Here is an 18,869-nt window from a genome sequence, read left to right on the forward strand (position 1 = left end):
TTTAATATTGTTAACGAAAGGAATGGAGTTGATTTTTAAGAAGTTATGATTTCGTTTTTTTTCTTCTCAAACACTGAAGAATTGTTAAAGAATTGTTATTTGAAGATATCCTGGTAAGTTGTGAGCTAAATGGCTAATCGTTCATGTACGGAAGAATTAGTTACCTTGTTCAGTGTTTGAGAAATGAGTAAGAAACCAGTCAGGATACGTTTCTGTTGTGAATGAATTCTGAGTTATTCATACTTTGCTAGAAGAGTTGGCTATTGCATGTGGGGGAAAGGGAGAGCGGAAACGTATTCAATGTATAAAGTTGTTGTAATTTCATGTTATGTGTTATTGAAGTATGTACAAGATTCTTGATTTGTGATGATTGATAAATGTTGAGGGATTGGAAAGTGGCTTATCGCTCTGCACGTATGTGCAGGCTGGTTTTTTTTTATGCTCCATTGTAGCGCCGTTCATCGTCGTCTTTGAGGATTCCATCGTCGTACCGTCACGTTGTCCTCCGCCTTCAGTGGACTGCTGTTGGTCACGGAGTGGTAGGACTGGGAAATTGCACTGTTTAAACATCGGATCGCAGACCTATTTTCCCCCAAACGCACACACATACATATTTTTTTCCTTTTTTACTCAATTTTTCACACATAATTTTCTCATCTCAGAATCCCAGGAAAAGGACTGTTTTTTTGTTTTTTTTTCCTTTCTACTGCTGAATTCAACATAGGACTGAAATGTAATGACTGTTCTAATTCTGTGAACTTGTGAATGTTTGTAGTGTTAATGTTGACATTTTATGTATTGTGTAGATGGTTGTTGGTCCTCATGCTATAGTGTATTTTAATCACTTCACCTTGTGTAACACAATACATACGTCCTGCAACTTTATTGGTGGAATTGTGTTATTGTGGGTATAAAGGGCGTAATATACTGATTTGTATTCGCTACCGCAGTCCTCCTATACGAACCCTACGATACCGAAAACGACTAGTCCCGGCAGAGACTGCCTTGGTAGGCAGGGTTACAAACAGATTAATTCTCATCTTGGCAGTACTTGTATTGGATTTTGCAAAATAAAAGTTTCGAATTAACACCCGTTGTCTCCAGCAACATTTTCTACGTAGAACAAATGAAACTTTTTCCAGTATTGGGGGGACACGGTAGTTCTCTTCTTTTCACGTCACTGGATGCGTCACTGGAAACCTCGCAGTGGTCACGTGACCGTGTGGGTCACGTGACCGGCGCGGCGCCCTCTCCCCGTGAGTCCCGACATTCGCCGCTGAGCTCCAGTTGCTGCTGCGCGACACGGACCCCTGGTGCGGGATGGGCGAGGAGTATTACTTAGAGTTGAGCGAAAACCCCGTTCAGTTCGAAAATGCTTCGAGTGTCAACAACGTGTTTTTCGACGAGGCCAATAAACAGGTAAACGTAGTGGTAAATGTGGAGTTGCCTTAGCTGTTTGGCTAACTCGCTAGCTACTCTTCAGGCAGACAAATGGACGGGCGTTGCTAAGCTAACTGTCTCACTCAGTCCTCGGTCACTCTGTCCACCTCGAGTAATTAACCACACAACCTGCAGGACTCACGTCTCATGATCTTCCTTAACCTAATAAACTTTTCTCAGTACTTTCCTCATCAACTCTTCATCTTGTTCATGGGCAATTTAATTAGCTGATTTAATTCTTGGTAACATACACTAAATAATAGTAATAATAATAACAACTACATGCTGTTAATACTGCACTATTACTACCATTATTGTTAAAACAAGGTTTGATTGGCAACAGTAATCTCTAACTTTAAATCTACAAGGTGTTTCCCATAAGTGAAACAATAGGGAACTGCTCACAGACATGCACATAGTAAGAAACACTTTATTTCGGGCGTGTATTCGGTGAATCTTTGGAAATAATCGCTCAGCATACACCTGAAGTATGAAATGTTCATGTTCTTGTAGGTGTTTGCTGTGCGTTCTGGAGGTGCCACAGGAGTTGTGGCCAAAGGCCCAGATGACAGGAGTTCAGTTGCTTTCAGGTAACAATCTTGAATTATGTAACAGTGATTGTGCTTATTATGTATGTTGTGTGTAATGTTATGTTAATGGGAAGTACATTATGCATTGGACTAAAGTTTATTTTCTTTAGTTTTTACAGCACAATTAATATAAAAACGTGTTTCTTATTTTTTAGCAGTACTGCTTTTTGGTTCACACCCCTCATTTTATACAATCACAAAGATGGGGCCTCTACATTAGTGTAAACGTTTGTCCAATCACTGATGCCTTGCACACAGTAACTACATCGAGGATCAATGACATAAGGAACTGTGTTCTCAGTAAATATACATATATAACAACTGCGATCACATTTTATACAACTGCAAAATCTCTTCTTGTTTTTTCATCTCAATTGGTACTCCAGTTTATTTAATCTTGTTTTATACCTTTTTTCTAAGTCAGACTCATGATGTCACCCAGTTTAACACATTTAAACTATATTTTTTAATATGCATGTGAAGCAACAAATTCTTGCTAGAAGCATGAGAAGCAGTACCAGAAAAGCACGTGCTTTGATGACCACACTTGTAATATAACAATGTTAGCATCAGTATTGATATCGGTATCAGTACCACATTTACTTTTTAAAAGTAGATGGTCCTAATAAAGAAATTGCCATGGGCAGAAATTGTTTGGTTAGACAACAAATAGAAAATAACTTTAAGGGGACATTAAAGGAATTGCCAAAAGTAGTGTTGCATATATATCTATATAGAGGAAACTTGTATTACTATTGGATGATTTCTATAAAGTAGATCTGTGTACGTAGTAGTATAGACGTACCGATTTTTGTATGTTAAAGGAGCAATACCAAGAACGACCTGTAGGTGCTGTAGGTGCACCATATATGGTCATAGTATCGCAAAATTACAAATACACCACTGGAAGCTGAAGCTTCCTTGGATGTGCCATTACCAGCTTGGTCTCCTGCTCATACACTACTCAGAAAAAGTGAAATAGCTGAAACTGGCTTTCACAGGAAATTTATGGAAAATGTCAAAAGTAGGACATGACTGTACAAATGACTGTATTGTCCATAATATTCTGAATTTCATTCTGTGATTGGAGGCTTGTGTTCATTGTGGTGCACTCCGTTAACCACTTCAGAAAAATAGGATAATCGTCGACTGGCTTGTCCGTCTCCGGCCACAAGCACATACAGCTGACAGTTTTCCCCAGATTACCCAGGTGCTGGATAAGTGGGTACTGGTCAGTTTCAGCTCGTGCTCTCACTGTTGTGCTGGTGTAGTAGTGGTGGAACTGGGAGTTTTGGTGTGCTACGAATTTATGACTTTTTTTTTGGTCAGTGAAATTTCTGAAGTCTGTACTTCTGAAAGCAGCATCAGCTCTGTCTTGTGAATGCCACATTTTCAAGCTTTTCTTCAGTTACCACAGCACAGAGGTTGAATATCTATATAAGCAGAATTTCTCCACTTGGTCATTTGTTACTTATTATTAATTATTAATCATTAGTTATTATAGTAATGTTATTTTATGCAAGATTTTTGTGACCCAATATATTTGCTTATTTATTACAGACTTTGTGTTATTATTAAGTTTCATTGCTTTTATGTGCCTGATAGTCCTTAATAAAATATTGAAAGGCTGCATTCACGAATTCACCTTTATAAAATGTAAAAAATGGTAAACATCAGTGATTGACCTCTTGGTCTGAACCTGGAACCTCTGATATCAGTATACAGTATATTGAAACGTAAATTCTTTAATTCTCATTTTCTTTACAGAATGGAAGACAAGGGTGAGGTGAAGTGCATCAAGTTTTCCTTGGGGAACAAAATCTTAGCTGTTCAACGGAATCCAAAATCAGTGGTAAATATTTAATACAAGTTCAGCTATTGTAATGTAAATGACATGGCCAGTATGGAGCATGTTGTAATTGTTTTTGCTTTTTTAGGACTTCATTAACTTTATCCCCGATTTCCCCCATCTGGAATTCTCCCATGAATGCAAGGTATGTCCAGAGACCACGTCGTTATAATGGGGTAAGTGTTGTAAATGCAGAAAACCATGTCATTGGGCCACGTGTTTGTTTGCTCCAACAGACCAAGAATGCGAGCGTTTTAGGCTTCTGTTGGACCAACTGGAATGAAATTGTTTTCGTCACTGACCAAGGAATAGAATTTTACCAGGTACCGTGACAGCACATTTAGCCCTAAGTCATATACAGAGTCTGGAGAGAGAAAGTGTTTGATTTGTTTGATCGCTTCTTTCCACAAACACGATGATAGTTTTTGTTGTTTTAGAAGGTTATGTTGGTACCGATGCTTGGATTCTTTGTCCAGGTGCTTCCTGATAAACGAACACTGAAGATGTTGAAGAGTCAGAGCATTAATGTCAACTGGTACATCTACTGCCCAGAGCCAGCAGTTCTTCTGCTCTCCACCACCGTGCAGGGCAATGTTCTACAGCCGTTCGCTTTCAAAGTGAGCTTCATGTGGTTCTTAGTGGTAGAACGTTCTAGCACGGTTTCTAATTAATACTACATTTCAACAAAATCTGTTCTTCATGGTTCTGTAGTCATTTGCTAATTTCTATGTTAAAAAACTTTTGATAACATAGTTAATGCAGTTTCAGTGAATTTGAACGACTGTAAATAACATCCTGGAAATAAGGCGATGGTCTCGGTGTGCGCTTCCTAAGAGAGGGCTAAAGGACTGCTGATTCCAGTGGAGAATCAATTAAATAGATTTCAGTGTAGGGTTAAGCATTTACGTAGGAAATTGATGATCAATGATCATATCTCTATATAGTAGAGGTACAGTACAGAGGTGATTAGAGGTGCATGTCCTCTTTAAAAGTAGGTTGCTGTCTTGGGTGATTTACTAACATAAGCTTGAGTTGTCATGATATAAACATTCCATAAAAAAAGATAAATATGGAATAAAATAATATATTATTAATTATAGAATAAAACCTAAACGAAGGCATGTAGCTTCTATGTATTTCACAGTCACTAGTAAATATGCATTAAGCAAAAGTATTTCAAATGTTAGGGTTAGGGTACAACAGCACAATTGTTATACTAATAAATATATAGCTATTGACATTTAGAAATATCAGATTACAACTTTTCACAGTTCCGCCTTGTTACTCTCTCAGTTCTGTTCAGTTCTGTTTCTTTTTAATGTCTTTGGTCTTGGTGCTTGGTGCATCATCTCACGTTACAATTACAAATCTTTGTCGTTTCCCTGTTTTTTTATCCTTGTTTTGTTGTGAACTGTAGATTTTCTCAATTTTGGTTAGTATTACCTTTGTTGGAACTTGGTATTTTTGACATCTCCAGCATAATCCTGTATGCAGTAATATCTGTGTAACATTTGAGTGTATGATGTGTCTTTATCTGGTCGTCTTTAGAATGGCACGATGTCCAAGATGCCAAAGTTTGAGATTGAGCTCCCGATGGTTCCCAAGCCAGCCAAGCTTAACCTCTCTGAGCGAGACATTGCAGTGGCCACCATGTAAGTACCGTCCTTGTGGACATGACACATGATGCGCTTTTTTGTGCATTTCAATTTGTAAGCACTTATTACATCTTATTACATCTGTTGGCCTGCAAAAGGCTATCAGAAGTAGGAGTGTAAAGTGGAATTTTGCTATGATGGGCCATAGTGGTATTTGTTAGTTGTCATTGCAGAATCACATGTGTTGTTTGTTTACTATCTAGTTATGGGCAGCTTTATGTAATGTACCTCAAGCATCACTCCAGAACAACCAACAGCTCAGGAGCAGAAGTCGTACTATATCACCTGCCCCGGTAAGTTGTTGGGCTGACCCTGAATCTTTAGATGCATTCATATGAATGTGAATATTTTCCATTTTGATTTTTTTAATTCAAACGTTTTATTTGGCAAGTTTCTTTTATTTGTTATGTTAGTCATTAGAAATTCGATTTAAAATAGGGTACCTATTGTGCTTGATGATACCGAGCACAATTGGCTCACCTGATATTACATGTTGTTAAATCTGACAACTCTGATGCTGTTCAGGATATCTTTCCAGATGACTTATGTATGTGTACTACTGATATAATTCCAAGTTATTTGTTGCTGCATAAACATTTTTACGCCATAAATCTTGCTTAACAAAGCTTCAGAGCTGAAAATCCTCTTTAAAAGATATTTTGACCCTCATTAGGGAGAGACTGTGGGCCATACCTAGAAATCTTGTTTTCCTGTGTAACTGAGCTTCTTGTTCTGTAGAGAGGGCTCCTGTAAGAAGACTCATGTGTTGAAATTGAACACCACAGGCAAGTTTGCTTTAAATGTTGTGGACAACCTGATTGTGGTGCACCATCAGAGTTCACAGGTGAGTTTTAGAGCTCCTGTCACTGAGCTTTCTCCAGAAAAGCGAATCCTATCACAGACACATTCATACTTTAATAGAGGAGTACCATTATACATAGGGTTACCACAACGTGGGCTAGCTGAAGTTTGTTAATCCAAAATGACAACTTAATAACACGTAAGGAACATTAATTATGCCTTTATGAGTGTCAAGTGTAGGTTATGTCAGGGATGTGACGTGAATGCCACACACACATACTAGTGTTTAGAAATTGTGCTCCCTGTGAACATACAATTTTGCGTTGTACAAATGGTACTTTTATTCATACACTTGTCAAAGTATTTGTTTCACTGAAACCCTCTTGCATGTAATTTTAGCTGATCCTTTATGATGCTAAACTGCTTTCTGCCCTTCCAGACCTCCATTATTTTCGACATCAAGCTGAGGGAACCCGACTGCGCAGTGAATGTTCACCAGCCCGTGCTTCCGGCACGTTCCATCCAGCCCTACAAAATCCCTCTCACAGGTGCCCTCTGAAGGCTGGGGAATCCCAAGCCTTGACCGTTGTCTTCATTATCTATTCACACAGCATTTCAAATTGCGGTTTCACCATCACGTTCACTACTCGTTTCACTGGAAACCTACCATGTCCGTAGGAATTAGGCACCCGTGTCACCTCTGACCTTTCACCTTCTCCCTCAGGGCCTTCAGCTGCTGCCGGTCAGGCTTCAGTGCTGTGTGAGCTCTGTATCCTTGTCCTCAGCTAAGACCCAAGGCTGATCGTATTGGCCCAGCATCCAAGTCTGTTCAGAACCTCTTCTGTTCAGCACTGTTGTTGGGTTTAACGCTATTATGGCAGCTTATGGCAACATGTTTTTCTTTTTTATCTATTTGAACAACTATTGAAAAATTATGTCAAATAATTTGATATGTGCCTTTGCTGAAAATCGATGAACTTCCATGTTCATGTTGTGAGAACGTTCTTCTGGACCCTCTGTATTTCTCTGGTGATTCCCTCTTAACGTTCACTCAGACTCATCAACCTGGACCGTCTTTCAGCCAGACGTCATCATCAGTGCAAGTGAAGGTACATCGCAAGTTTATAGGCCGATTTGTTGTAATGATCTCGGTCTCTGTTGGATTTCTCCTGGTTTCTTCTCCTGCATTCAGCTCTGTTGTGTTCTTCCCACTCTCTACCTGTTAGGATATCTCTGGTACCTTCAGGTGAAACTCCAACCCACGGTGAACCTCCTTCAAGACAAAGGCAAACTTATGGACTTTTTGCTGTGCAGACGCGACTGCAAGATGGTCGTCCTGTCCGTCTGCTCGCAAAGTACGTGAGTCACGCGACGCCGGACGATTATGGATTGTTTAAGTGCCACAGTTCTAGTTGAGGTCTCCCTTTTGTTGTTATTGTTTTGTACCCTTCTGTTCTCCCTAAACTTGGTGATCATGGGCACAAGATTCAGTAGTTTCAACGCGATATGGTTAATAAGACAGATGTCTGGAGTGGCCAAAAAAAAAAAAAACACAATCGTAATGGCCTTGTCTATTTCTTTTCTGCTCTTTAAAGTGCTGGTAGATGGAGAAGACAAAGGAAACTTGCCCGTGGTGGCCACCGTGTTCGACAAGCTTAACCAAGTGTATAAAGAGTATCTGGAGGCTGAGCAGGCGTATAGTGTGGTAACGGATCACTACGTTGTCCTTTTACACTCACGTTCACATGCTACCGATTACCAGCAAAAGTACGAGGGCGTAAACTCGTAAACGAGAAGAATCAGAAATGTTGGTTATTGTTGGTGGCAGTGAGGTTGTCGGTCATCCTGAACATCGTTTTTTGGCGTGTGGGTTTGTGTTCTAGGCTATGGAGTCAGGGCCCAGTCGCGTCAGCAACTCCTACAAAAGACCCGTTCGGACGCAAGCCGTCATTGACCAGTCAGACATGTACACGCATGTCCTCTCTGCATTTACTGAGAAGAAGGTGATTCATTTTAACACTGTCTTGATCATATTTAACACTTTGTGCCAAGTACCTGATTGCGAAAGCATCCTCGTGTGCAACATACCTATAGAGCAGGAAACCTTATAGTGCTGTTACACACCAGTGGTGAGTGGGACTTCTCCAACATCGATGACTCACGTATTTCTTTGGAGTACCTTCAGACTTTGGTTCTTGTTGGTTGATTTTTTCCCCTGAAACATCTATATAGAAAAAGCAAAACAACAACAAAAAAACTTTTTGCTACTTAAGACTTATAAACGAGGTGCTAAAAGAAATATGTATTGACTAACTACCTATGTTACATGAAAGATTAGTCATATTGTAACATCACTGGTTTCTCAGGCCCTGCAGGCATGTGTTTTGGGGAATAACAATTATTATCTTATAATTTACTATTTATTTCTCAAGGTTTTTTTTAATGAGTGACTATGCATGCTCATAAACAAGAGATCCAAGCGATAATATAATAATGCGGCAGGTTCAGTGTCAGGCTGGTGGGTCACTGAGAACTGAGGTAGTTCTCAGCAGTAAGACGCACAAAACCTCTCAACTGCTTCACAGATCTCCAGGCAACTCGGATCTCGGACCGTTGATGTTTGCGTGAAAAGTGCACTGTAGTAAATGGTGTTGTAGTCTTATTTAAATGCTCATTATTATTTAAACGAGCATGCACACCTCACTTCCTTCCTGTTCTCAGTACTCTGACTACAACTACTACGACTACAACTATGTCAGAGTGAGTCTACATGGATCATCTCATCTAGACTTTATTTGAGGATCTGATTACATTTTTGTAATCCACTACTTTTTGTCTTTGTCGAGACCTTGTGGACTCCTTGAGTACGCCACAAATTGCTGCAAGGTAGTTAATTGCAACCTAATTGTGTTTGTTTAATCAATTCTTTAAACAACCAATGAATTATACCAATTATACCAATGAAACCAAGCTCGTTTGGTAGCAGGTAGATGGTTCTCCTCGCACGCCTCAGTCCCAGCAGTTTTCCTGCAGTTTTTTTTGCAGCCACGCGTCTTTTAAAACGCACACACCAAAATACTTTAGCCATCAGCATACGTCATACATCGTGGGCTTCTGAATACTTATTTTTCACTCCGTATACTTTATGGGCAGTCATGGCCTGGTGGTAGGGAACTGGTCTTGTGACCGGAGGGTCGTGGGTTCGATTCCCAGACCTGAGGCCGTGACTGAGGTGCCCTTGAGCAAGGCACCTAACCCCAACTGCTCCCCGGGTGCCGGGCTAGGGCTGCCCACCGCTCTGGGCACATGTGATCCACAGCCCCCTAGTAATCACTAGTGTGTGTGTGTGTGTGTGTGTGTGTGTGTGTGTTCTAACTGCACAGGTGGGTTAAAAGCGGAGGACAAATTTCGATTGCGGTGTAAAAATCACAATTTGCAAAATATGGAACACACATTTACTCAAACTATTTATGGATTTTCAATTCCTCCCAATACTGCATAAATGGTTTGTATGTGTTCTGTTTGTCTTGAACAGGATGGGTCTCATAAGTTCATCATTGCTGTTCTCATGGAGTACATTCGCTCCCTCAACCAGTACCAGATCACAGTTCAGGTACAGCTCCAATTCTGTGTGCTACACATCAGGTTCACAGATATCAATTCCTCAAAGAGGGTTGATTCTCAACAAAAATAAGAAATAATTTCATTCTTTGCCAAATGAGCACCACTACACTCTTAAAGAACTGAATTACGATAACAAATGATAACGGTGAAATCACATTTTCATTTTGTTTAACTATTGTCTTTTTTTTCTGGTTCGACTTTTTACTAAGCAGTAATGCCTATTTTGACCTCTGAACTTGCATAAGTGCAACACCCCGTTATCCATGCGTCTTAACACTTTCACACGCTCCCCTCTGTTTGACAGCACTACCTGTATGAGCTTGTCATCAAAACTCTGGTTCAGCACAATCTATTCTACATGCTTCACCAGTTTCTTCAGTACCACGTGTTGAGTGATTCAAAGCCATTGGTGAGTCCAGTTCTGAAGCTTTCAGCACTTTGTGAGCTCTGTTTATGGGATCAGCTACATCAATCTCTAAGGCCTGTGTTGAAAACTGACCTGCGAGTAAAAAATAGCTGAATTATCTGGTAGTGTTCTTGTAGTTTACGGTGCTGTGACTCTCCAAACTTTTGCCTGGTATGGTGTGTGTAATATACATACATATAGAAGATACTTGCTTGTACAGCTGATGAAGGACCTCTGTATGAGCCATCTGTAGTATAAAACATGTTTCTATTTTCTAATAAGAATACCAGCTCACTGCAGTGCTCTTTGCTTGTTTAGGCCTGTTTGTTACTGTCACTAGAGAGCACGTATCCTCCTGCTCACCAGCTCTCTCTAGACATGCTGAAGGTAACGCACATTAGGCATTTATTTGGCTTGCTTTACGAACACATGCATTTATAAAATCCATTGTAAAGACACTGGGTTTAAAACGTTTGTGTACGTGCATGTGTTCTACAGCGACTCTCCACCGCTAATGATGAGATAGTGGAGGTGCTCCTGTCCAAACAGCAGGTCCTTGGGGCTCTTCGGTTTGTCCGCAGTGTCGGTGGCCACGACGGCGTCTCCGCACGCAAATTTCTGGATGCTGCACGTCAGACCGACGACACCATGCTGTTCTACACCATCTTCCGCTTCTTTGAGCAAAGAAACCTGCGATTACGTGGCAATCCAGCCTTCAACCCAGGTAAACCGCCGATATCCCAACTTTGGTTCATTTAGTTGCTGTACGAAATGCTGTTTTTTTCTCATCTCGTGTGTGATGTATGTAAACAAACAAATCTTTTAGTTAGAAGAAGAAAAGACAAGACTCATATTCCATGTGCATTGCAGTGCTCGCGTGATTTTGGAGTCGTACTGAAGTGCTTGTGTTTCCTGGTTGTGTGATTCTGTTTCCGTCTCCCAGGCGAACACTGTGAGGAGCATGTCGCTTACTTTAAAGACGTGTTTGGGGAACAGTCGCTGATGAAACCTGCAACCGTATGAACTGAATTACTCGCTAAGGTGCCATTTACAAATAAATATGCTGCACTGAGCTGGACACCTTGTGGCACGTTAATGAATGTTAATGACCTAAAGATTTAATCATACATCAGGAAAATGACACTTTATAATAACACGACATCCTGTTTTGGACCGCTATAATCACCCTGTTTAAATATGCAGTCTGGAGACAACATTCAGCCTCAGTGTAAAGTCTGCATGGCCTCACTGGCACTGCCGTGATCTGTGGACGATCAGTGAATTCCCAAGATAAAGAAGTGTTGAAGCCTTTTTCTCAATGAACAGTTTTGGCAATAAACGTAGTTGTTTGTATAAAACTTGAAAGGGTGAAGGATATGGGTGAAACGTGCAGCCTTTTTGATACATATTGTAACAGGCTTATGAAGAAAGTGAAATATCTGGAAAAAAGGTCTTGGGACACAGTGACCTGGCTCAAAATGTCTCTGAATTCTTACATTTCTTCCATCATGTGAAAGTGGTTTTTGAAACAAACTTTAAAACATGGCACACATACAGCTTTGGTTGAACAAACAATGCACTGTGCGTTCCTAATTTTCAGTGTTCGGGGGTAATTTTGGAGCATAGTTGGAATACCAGAGGCAAATGTTTGTCGTGAGAAAATGCCCCATTTTGTTAGTGTTTTCCTGCACTGTCATTTGGTCAGAAAAATTGTTTAGTGTAATGACTTGTATGTTTTGTTAAGTGTAAAATGTTCAGAAATGTTGGTTAAAACTTGCCACACGACATACTGTGTAATGACGTTAGATTAATTAAGATTAAGTAATGTTACATTGAATTATATCTGTCAATATCGAGCAATATCGGAGCTTCTGTGTTCATGCATTATGGACTGGTAGCCGCATTTTGCATTTGCATCTTAAAACAGTTAATACATCTTGACTTTGCCTTGAGATCGGCTGTAATGCCTAAAAAAGCAAATTTATGATTAACAATTCTTAATTGAATTAATAGAACTGATCTATTTTTATGTATGTATGTGTTTTAAAAATGTACCCACTATTGTGTATATAATAAATGTAAATATCATGGTATGTGATCTCTTGATGTACAATAATGTCCTATACAGTCAAGGACGGCAAAGTAAAGGCACAAGCATTTCTCAAGAAGACTTTCAATGCAGGTGTGGACATGTCAAGGGAGATTGTGTAAGCTAAATTATCAGCAAATACCCTCTTGATATTCAGTTTGGCCATACTACGCTCACTGATAGGAATGCAGACATTATGCAGTAGTCTTGACAAAAAGTAAAAAAAAAAAAACTTTATTAAAAGTAGCTACAGTTGGCTGCTCTTAGATTTGATTCGGAGATACGATTGCGGGTTTCACTAGAATTTTGAGAATCTGGTTCCATCTCAGTGGGGTAACGGTGGCAGTCGTCTCTCCATGACGGAGTTCAAGTAATACAGCAGTGAAACATGAAACGCATCCATTAAAAAGTCACAGTAAATGAACACGGGGGTGGGGAGGGGCAGTTGTTATCCACAAGGTCAGTGAGGAACGTGGGGGCAGGTTTTCCATCAAAAGCACTCCCAGGACAGCACTCCCAGCTATTGAGACAGAACCAGTGATGGAGGTGGAAATACATCAGCTCTCTGCCATCGTATGTTGTATTAAAACACTGTTTACAGTTAGTAAACTTGATAAAATAACTCTAGTAAGCTTAACATTGTTTTGAGTGAATTTTAAACAGGTTCACATTGACTGATGGGATACTCTTCACTGACAAACTCTCAACCTATATAAGTCACTAAGATATTTCTAACACTGAATACATCTTTTCCAGTTGGTTTTGGTATTTTAGATTCAAATAGTGTATGAACTGTTCCTCATAGTGCACCTGTCCCACTGTCTCTAATGTCCAAGGGGCTGGACAGCTGATGTCTACCCTATATAAGCCATTTGGGCTGCTGTGGGTAGGAAGATACTGTCAGAGAATTGTCCAGGGGGCAGGTCTTCTTGGTATTCTGGGTTATCCAGGCTGGCAAGGGTGGAATTCAAGAAGTTGCTCTGGAACTTCAAGCCCTCTGATTTACAGCCACACAGTCCAGTGTATTCTCCGTTTGGCATGGTGTTCTCATAGTTCTGGTTCACCAAGTCACTGTGTGAGATCACATTCAGGTTCACATACTCTGTGAAATAAAGGAACCGTTGTGAACCCGGGCAAACTCCTGTATTCAGATGAAGCTGATGGTTAAAGTGTGGGCAGCAGTGGTACCTGGTGGTAGTTGGTTCGGAGAGCTGTGTGTTGGATCGGTGGTGTAGCGTAGACTCTTCCTGGTCTCGCCCGTTCGGATGCAGCCCTGAATGAAAAGGACACACGTTTGTGTGCTGCAATTCCTGCGACCTGCTTACCGTTGCAGAGGAACTACAAGGCACCAGGTTTGAGTCTGGAGTCTACTGAACGTGCTGCTAACAAGTCCACATGCTGGTCTAGAACTATGTATTCCTCCCCAATCCTAATAATACCCGTAACTACATAAAGCAGAATTCATTTAAGAAAAAAGTAATTATTACATCACTTCACATACAGATGAATTGTTATTTTGTGTCTGAGGAGTGTGTAAGTTGCTCAGGACAAGTTTGGACGGTAGCAGGTATTCCTCCGCATCAACCATCTCCTCCACGTCTTCGAGACCAAGCAGGTTACGGTAGAACTGAGCATCCAAGGTTGGACTGGACAGATACATCTGCTCATCTCCCTGCAGGAACATTCATCCACCCATTCATTTTAACTCCTCACATTTATAAGTTAAATAAACTTGTACCAAACAGAGTATAGATTATATAATTGTTTTTTTTTATTATATTTGGAGTCATCAAGTTTGTAAGAAAAAAATCCACTGAATTATTACTATGAACACTAAACAATTTACTTATGTGCACCGTGCACAAATATGACTTATTTACACTGCACACAATCATGAGTGCGCATCTGGATAAGGAATAGAGGATAAATCTGGATCATTACCTGGATAATCAGGTAGCGAGATGGATCTCGAGCCATTCTTGAGAACTCTGTGATGAGCTCGTGAAAGTGAGGTCTGCTGTCAGCATCTATCATCCAACCTGAAATGGTTTTTAAAGAAGAGGCCACATGTAAAACTCACGGCTAGTATGCATAGAATTATTATGATTTATAGTATTATTTTTTAACAAAGATGTCATAAATTAAGGTGCTACGTGTATGCCTGTCCCAGGATGTGCATATTGGCATGAGAATAAATAGGGCGTTCTCTCAGTGAAGGACTGAAAACACACATTTGACCATGATCATGTAGACGTCTATTGTGCATATCGACGGCTGAGGTAAACGTTCTCCGTTCTCCAGTACATTTGCAATTTCACTCGCCGGGATCCCATCGTATGGTTTTAATCCAAATGTCATGAGTTCCCACACAGTTACCCCTGCAATCAAAAGTGATTACACTGTAAACTGTACTAAATAATGCTCCTTGTTCTGAAGGCGATGGTTTAATGCGAAGCTTTGGGATTAGATGAATTGCACAGAACTTCTACTAACCATAACTCCACACGTCACTCTGATGTGTGTATGTCCGGTGGAGGATTGACTCCAGGGCCATCCATTTTATAGGCATCTGACAGAAAAAGAATGCACAGAAAGCTACTATGAGCAGAATGCAGTATTACCACCATCACATTAGCACCATGACATTATTACCACCATTACATTAATACCACCATTACATTATTACCACCATAACTTTACCACATTCACATTACCACCATTACATTAGCACCATGACATTATTACCACCATTACATTAATACCACCATTACATTAGCACCATTACATTATTACCACGATCACATTACCACCATTACATTAGCACCATTACATTATTACCACGATCACATTACCACCATTACATTAGCACCATTACATTATTACTATCATTACATTATTACAACCATTACATTAGCACCATTACATTATTACTATCATTACATTATTACCACCATTACATTACATAATTACCACCATCACATTACCACCATTACATTATTACCACCATTACATTAGCACTGTTACATTATTACCATCATTACATTAGCACTATTACATTATTACAATTATTACATTATTACCACCATTACATTACATAATTACCACCATCACACTACCACCACTACATTACATTACCACCATTACATTATTACCTCCATCACACTACATTATTGTTCCTAATGCCAACATCTTAATCGCATTATCAATTTAAATAGTTAGATTCAGATTATGGAGATAATCTGTATAAATATGGAAGTGCAGCTCAGGCTCCAATCAGTGTGACTCATTGTATATGGTACATATACGTAGTACATGTACAAACCAGATTCCAAAAAAGTTGGCACCCTAAACAAATTGTGAATAAAAACTGAATGCAATGATGTGGAGATGGCAATTGTCAATATTTTAGTCGGAATAGAACATAGATGACAGATCAATAGTTTAATCTGAGTAAATGTGGGGCAGTCATGGCCTGGTGGTAGGGAACTGGTCTTGTGACCGGAGGGTCGTGGGTTTGATTCCCAGACCTGAGCAAGCCCCAGCCCTTGAGCAAGGCACCTAACCACAACTGCTCCCCGGGCCCTGGGCTAGGGCTGCCCACCTCAGAGTGTCAGTGTCTCTCTGAAGCCAAGCTGGTAAGAGGATCACCAATTCCACCATTGTTGCGCAGAAAGATAACCATGGCAGCCAGCCATACCAGAATGGTTTTACCCAGCGTAAAATAGCAAAGACTTTTGAGTTATCATATTCAACCGTGCAAAACAATCAAAAGATTCAGAGAATCTGGAACAATCGCTGTGCGTAAGGGTCAAGGCCGTAAAACCCTACTTGATGCTCGTGATCTCCGGGCCCTTAAACGTCACTGCACCTCAAACAGGAATGCCACTGTCAAGGAAATAACAGAATGCCACCATGCCATCCGCCATTGCCAAGTGAAACTCTACAGTGCAAAGAGGAAGCCATTAATATGCAACTCCACAAGCTCAGGCGTTTGCACTGGGCCAGGGGTCATTTAAAATGGAGTGTGGCAAAATGGAAGACTGTTCTGTGGTCAGATCAGTCACGATTTGAAGTTCTTTATGGAACACTGGGACGCCATCCGGACCAGAGAGGACAAGGATAACCCAAGTTGTTATCAACGCTCCGTTCAGAAGCCTGCATCACTGATGGTATGGGGTTGCATGAGTGCTTGTGGCATGGGCAGCTTGCATGTCTGGAAAGGCACCATTAATGCAGAGAACTATGTTCAGGTTCTAGAACAACATCTGCTCCCATCTAGACGTCGTCTCTTTCAGGGAAGACCCTGCATTTTTCAACAAGATAATGCCAGACCACATTCTGCAGCAATCACAACATCATGGCTACGTAGGAGAAGGATCCGGGTACTGAAGTGTCCAGCCTGCAGTCCGGATCTTTCCCCTATAGAGAACATTTGGCGCATCATAAAGAGAAAGGTGTGACAAAGAAGGCCCAAGACGATTGAACAGTTGGAGGCCTGTATTAGACATGAATGGGAGAGCATTCATATTTCTAAACTTGAGAAACTGGTCTCCTCTGTCCCCAGATGTCTGTTGAGTGTTGTAAGAAGGGGGGGATGCCACACAGTGGTAAAAATAGCCTTGTTCCAACTTTTTTGGGATTTGTTGATGCCATGAAATTTTTAAACAACATATTTTCCCTTAAAATTATACATTCTCTCAGTTTAAACTTTTGATCTGTGATTTGTGTTCTATTCTGAATAAAATATTAGATGTTGGCACCTCCACATCATTGCATTCAGTTTTTATCCACAATTAGTTTAGTGTCCCAATGTTTTTGGAGTCCAGTTTGTATTTGGCTACACACACACTAGGTAGCCTACAGCACAATCTAGTACCCCATAGCACATTCTAGGTAGCCTACAGCACATTCTAGTACCCCATAGCACATTCTAGGTAGCCTAGAGCAAGCAGAGCTCATACTGATGTTAGCTTAGTGGAGGCTAACTGCACATTCACATGCAAATGAACTGTGATGAGGCTGAAAATTAGAATAATCCATCAGACAAGGTTCCCTTGTCTTTGTCCTCCCAAGGTTTCTTCCTAATCCCCAATCCGTGCCTAGGGAGTTTTTCCTTGCCACTGTCACCCTTGATTTGCTCATTATGCATTTGTAAAGCTTATCCACGCATTTATAAAACTGTTTGTGACAACATATGTTGTAAAAAGTGCTATAAATAGATTTGACTTTGACAATCTCGTTGAACTTGGAGGGATGAAATCGGAACTATCAAGCCCCTTTCATGGTCTTTGACATCCCGCATAGTGACTGTATGAGATTTGACAGCTATTTAGAGTCCTCGTTACTGGTAATTTATTACCTTAGATATTTTCTGCCATTCAAGATAACCAGAAATAAATGTGTTCAGATTCATATGATTCAACAGTGATTTTGTTTCTGCAGGGCAGTGTACACAGTAACGTGTATACAGATGTTTAACCTTTATGTTACCACAAATTTTGGAAAGAGCACACCCTCATTATCAAGCCCACATCAGAGGGTGATGGACCAGTGTTTAAAACACTTTTTTGCCCATAAATGAAAACCTGTGCTACTGTAATTCAATGCATTAATTTAAATATGTGTGAGGTGTAGCAGTTTGAGCTGGGGCTTGGCAAGCCTTTACCTTTCCTCCATTGGCGTGGTACTCCTTCTCGTCAGCGCTGAGCAACTTGGCCAGGCCAAAGTCGGTGATCTTTACATGAGTGGGCTTCTTCACCAGCACATTCCTGGCAGCCAGGTCACGATGCACGAGACGATGTTCCTCCAGATAGTTCATGCCCTGATAGGACACGACAACGGACGCATGCAAGATTAGAAATGCCACCAAGAGGAATTTGTTGAATATAGAAACTTAAGAACTTAACCATTATAGGGAGGTTAAAATAGTACATTGCCAAATGGCCAGAATAGTAAAAATTTGTGGGGTTTTTTTTTTGAGTATTTGCTGTTTTTTTTTTAGTTTTTGGATGAGGCATCTCCATGTGCATGTTAAAACTGACAGGGAGACGTTTTGCTAAGGTAAATCCACACTCCAATGGTGCAGGTAGACGTTTTGCTAAGGTAAACCCACACTCTCATTTTAGCCTTTTTAAAATAAACTATGTTTATATAGACAATATATATTTTAAGTCATTGCAGCCCTTGGTATTACAGACTTACCTTGGCAATCTGTACACACCAGTTGAGCAAAGTCTGTGACCCAATATTTTTTTTATTTTCTCTGACATAATCCAGGAGACAGCCAAAGGGCATAATCTGAGTGATGAGCTGTACTCTGGATGTTAGACATATTCCCAACAGACGACACACATATGGATGGTCCATACTTGCCATAACATAGGCTTCCTAGAGGTTATGAGATAAGAGACGTTAA

The 18,869-nt window shown here is 40.4% G+C and overlaps 2 protein-coding genes across 6 annotated transcripts in view; one reads left to right on the forward strand and one right to left on the reverse strand.

The window, feature by feature from the left end:
• The first annotated feature begins 1,221 nt into the window (after positions 1–1,221).
• rmc1 (regulator of MON1-CCZ1) lies at positions 1,222–12,458 on the forward strand. Its single transcript, XM_076970273.1, has 20 exons — positions 1,222–1,419; positions 1,954–2,030; positions 3,798–3,882; positions 3,968–4,024; positions 4,116–4,202; positions 4,356–4,496; positions 5,428–5,531; positions 5,738–5,827; positions 6,273–6,378; positions 6,775–6,883; positions 7,060–7,104; positions 7,391–7,444; positions 7,562–7,690; positions 7,931–8,040; positions 8,219–8,338; positions 9,871–9,948; positions 10,264–10,368; positions 10,684–10,752; positions 10,864–11,089; positions 11,309–12,458. Exons 1-20 carry the CDS (start codon positions 1,321–1,323, stop codon positions 11,386–11,388), a joined length of 1,971 nt encoding a protein of 656 aa, XP_076826388.1. The 5' UTR covers positions 1,222–1,320; the 3' UTR covers positions 11,389–12,458.
• Positions 12,459–12,754: 296 nt separating this feature from the next.
• LOC143473331 (epidermal growth factor receptor) overlaps positions 12,755–18,869 on the reverse strand; it is a 40,710-nt gene continuing 34,595 nt past the window's right edge. For 4 of the 5 annotated variants that reach the window (XM_076970268.1, XM_076970270.1, XM_076970269.1 and 1 more), the window contains 8 exons: positions 18,656–18,841; positions 18,120–18,275; positions 14,948–15,023; positions 14,686–14,832; positions 14,396–14,493; positions 13,956–14,126; positions 13,643–13,727; positions 12,755–13,556 (listed from right to left, as the gene is read on the reverse strand). In XM_076970268.1, the coding sequence (XP_076826383.1) occupies positions 13,309–13,556; positions 13,643–13,727; positions 13,956–14,126; positions 14,396–14,493; positions 14,686–14,832; positions 14,948–15,023; positions 18,120–18,275; positions 18,656–18,841 (1,167 nt within the window). In that variant the 3' untranslated portion in view covers positions 12,755–13,308. Of the gene's footprint in view, positions 13,557–13,642; positions 13,728–13,941; positions 14,127–14,395; positions 14,494–14,685; positions 14,833–14,947; positions 15,024–18,119; positions 18,276–18,655; positions 18,842–18,869 lie in introns of all 5 variants that reach the window. The other variant, XM_076970272.1, reaches the window with a different exon arrangement.

Source organism: Brachyhypopomus gauderio, chromosome 13, assembly GCF_052324685.1.
Source record: "Brachyhypopomus gauderio isolate BG-103 chromosome 13, BGAUD_0.2, whole genome shotgun sequence".
In the NCBI taxonomy this organism is placed as follows: Eukaryota; Metazoa; Chordata; class Actinopteri; order Gymnotiformes; family Hypopomidae; genus Brachyhypopomus; species Brachyhypopomus gauderio.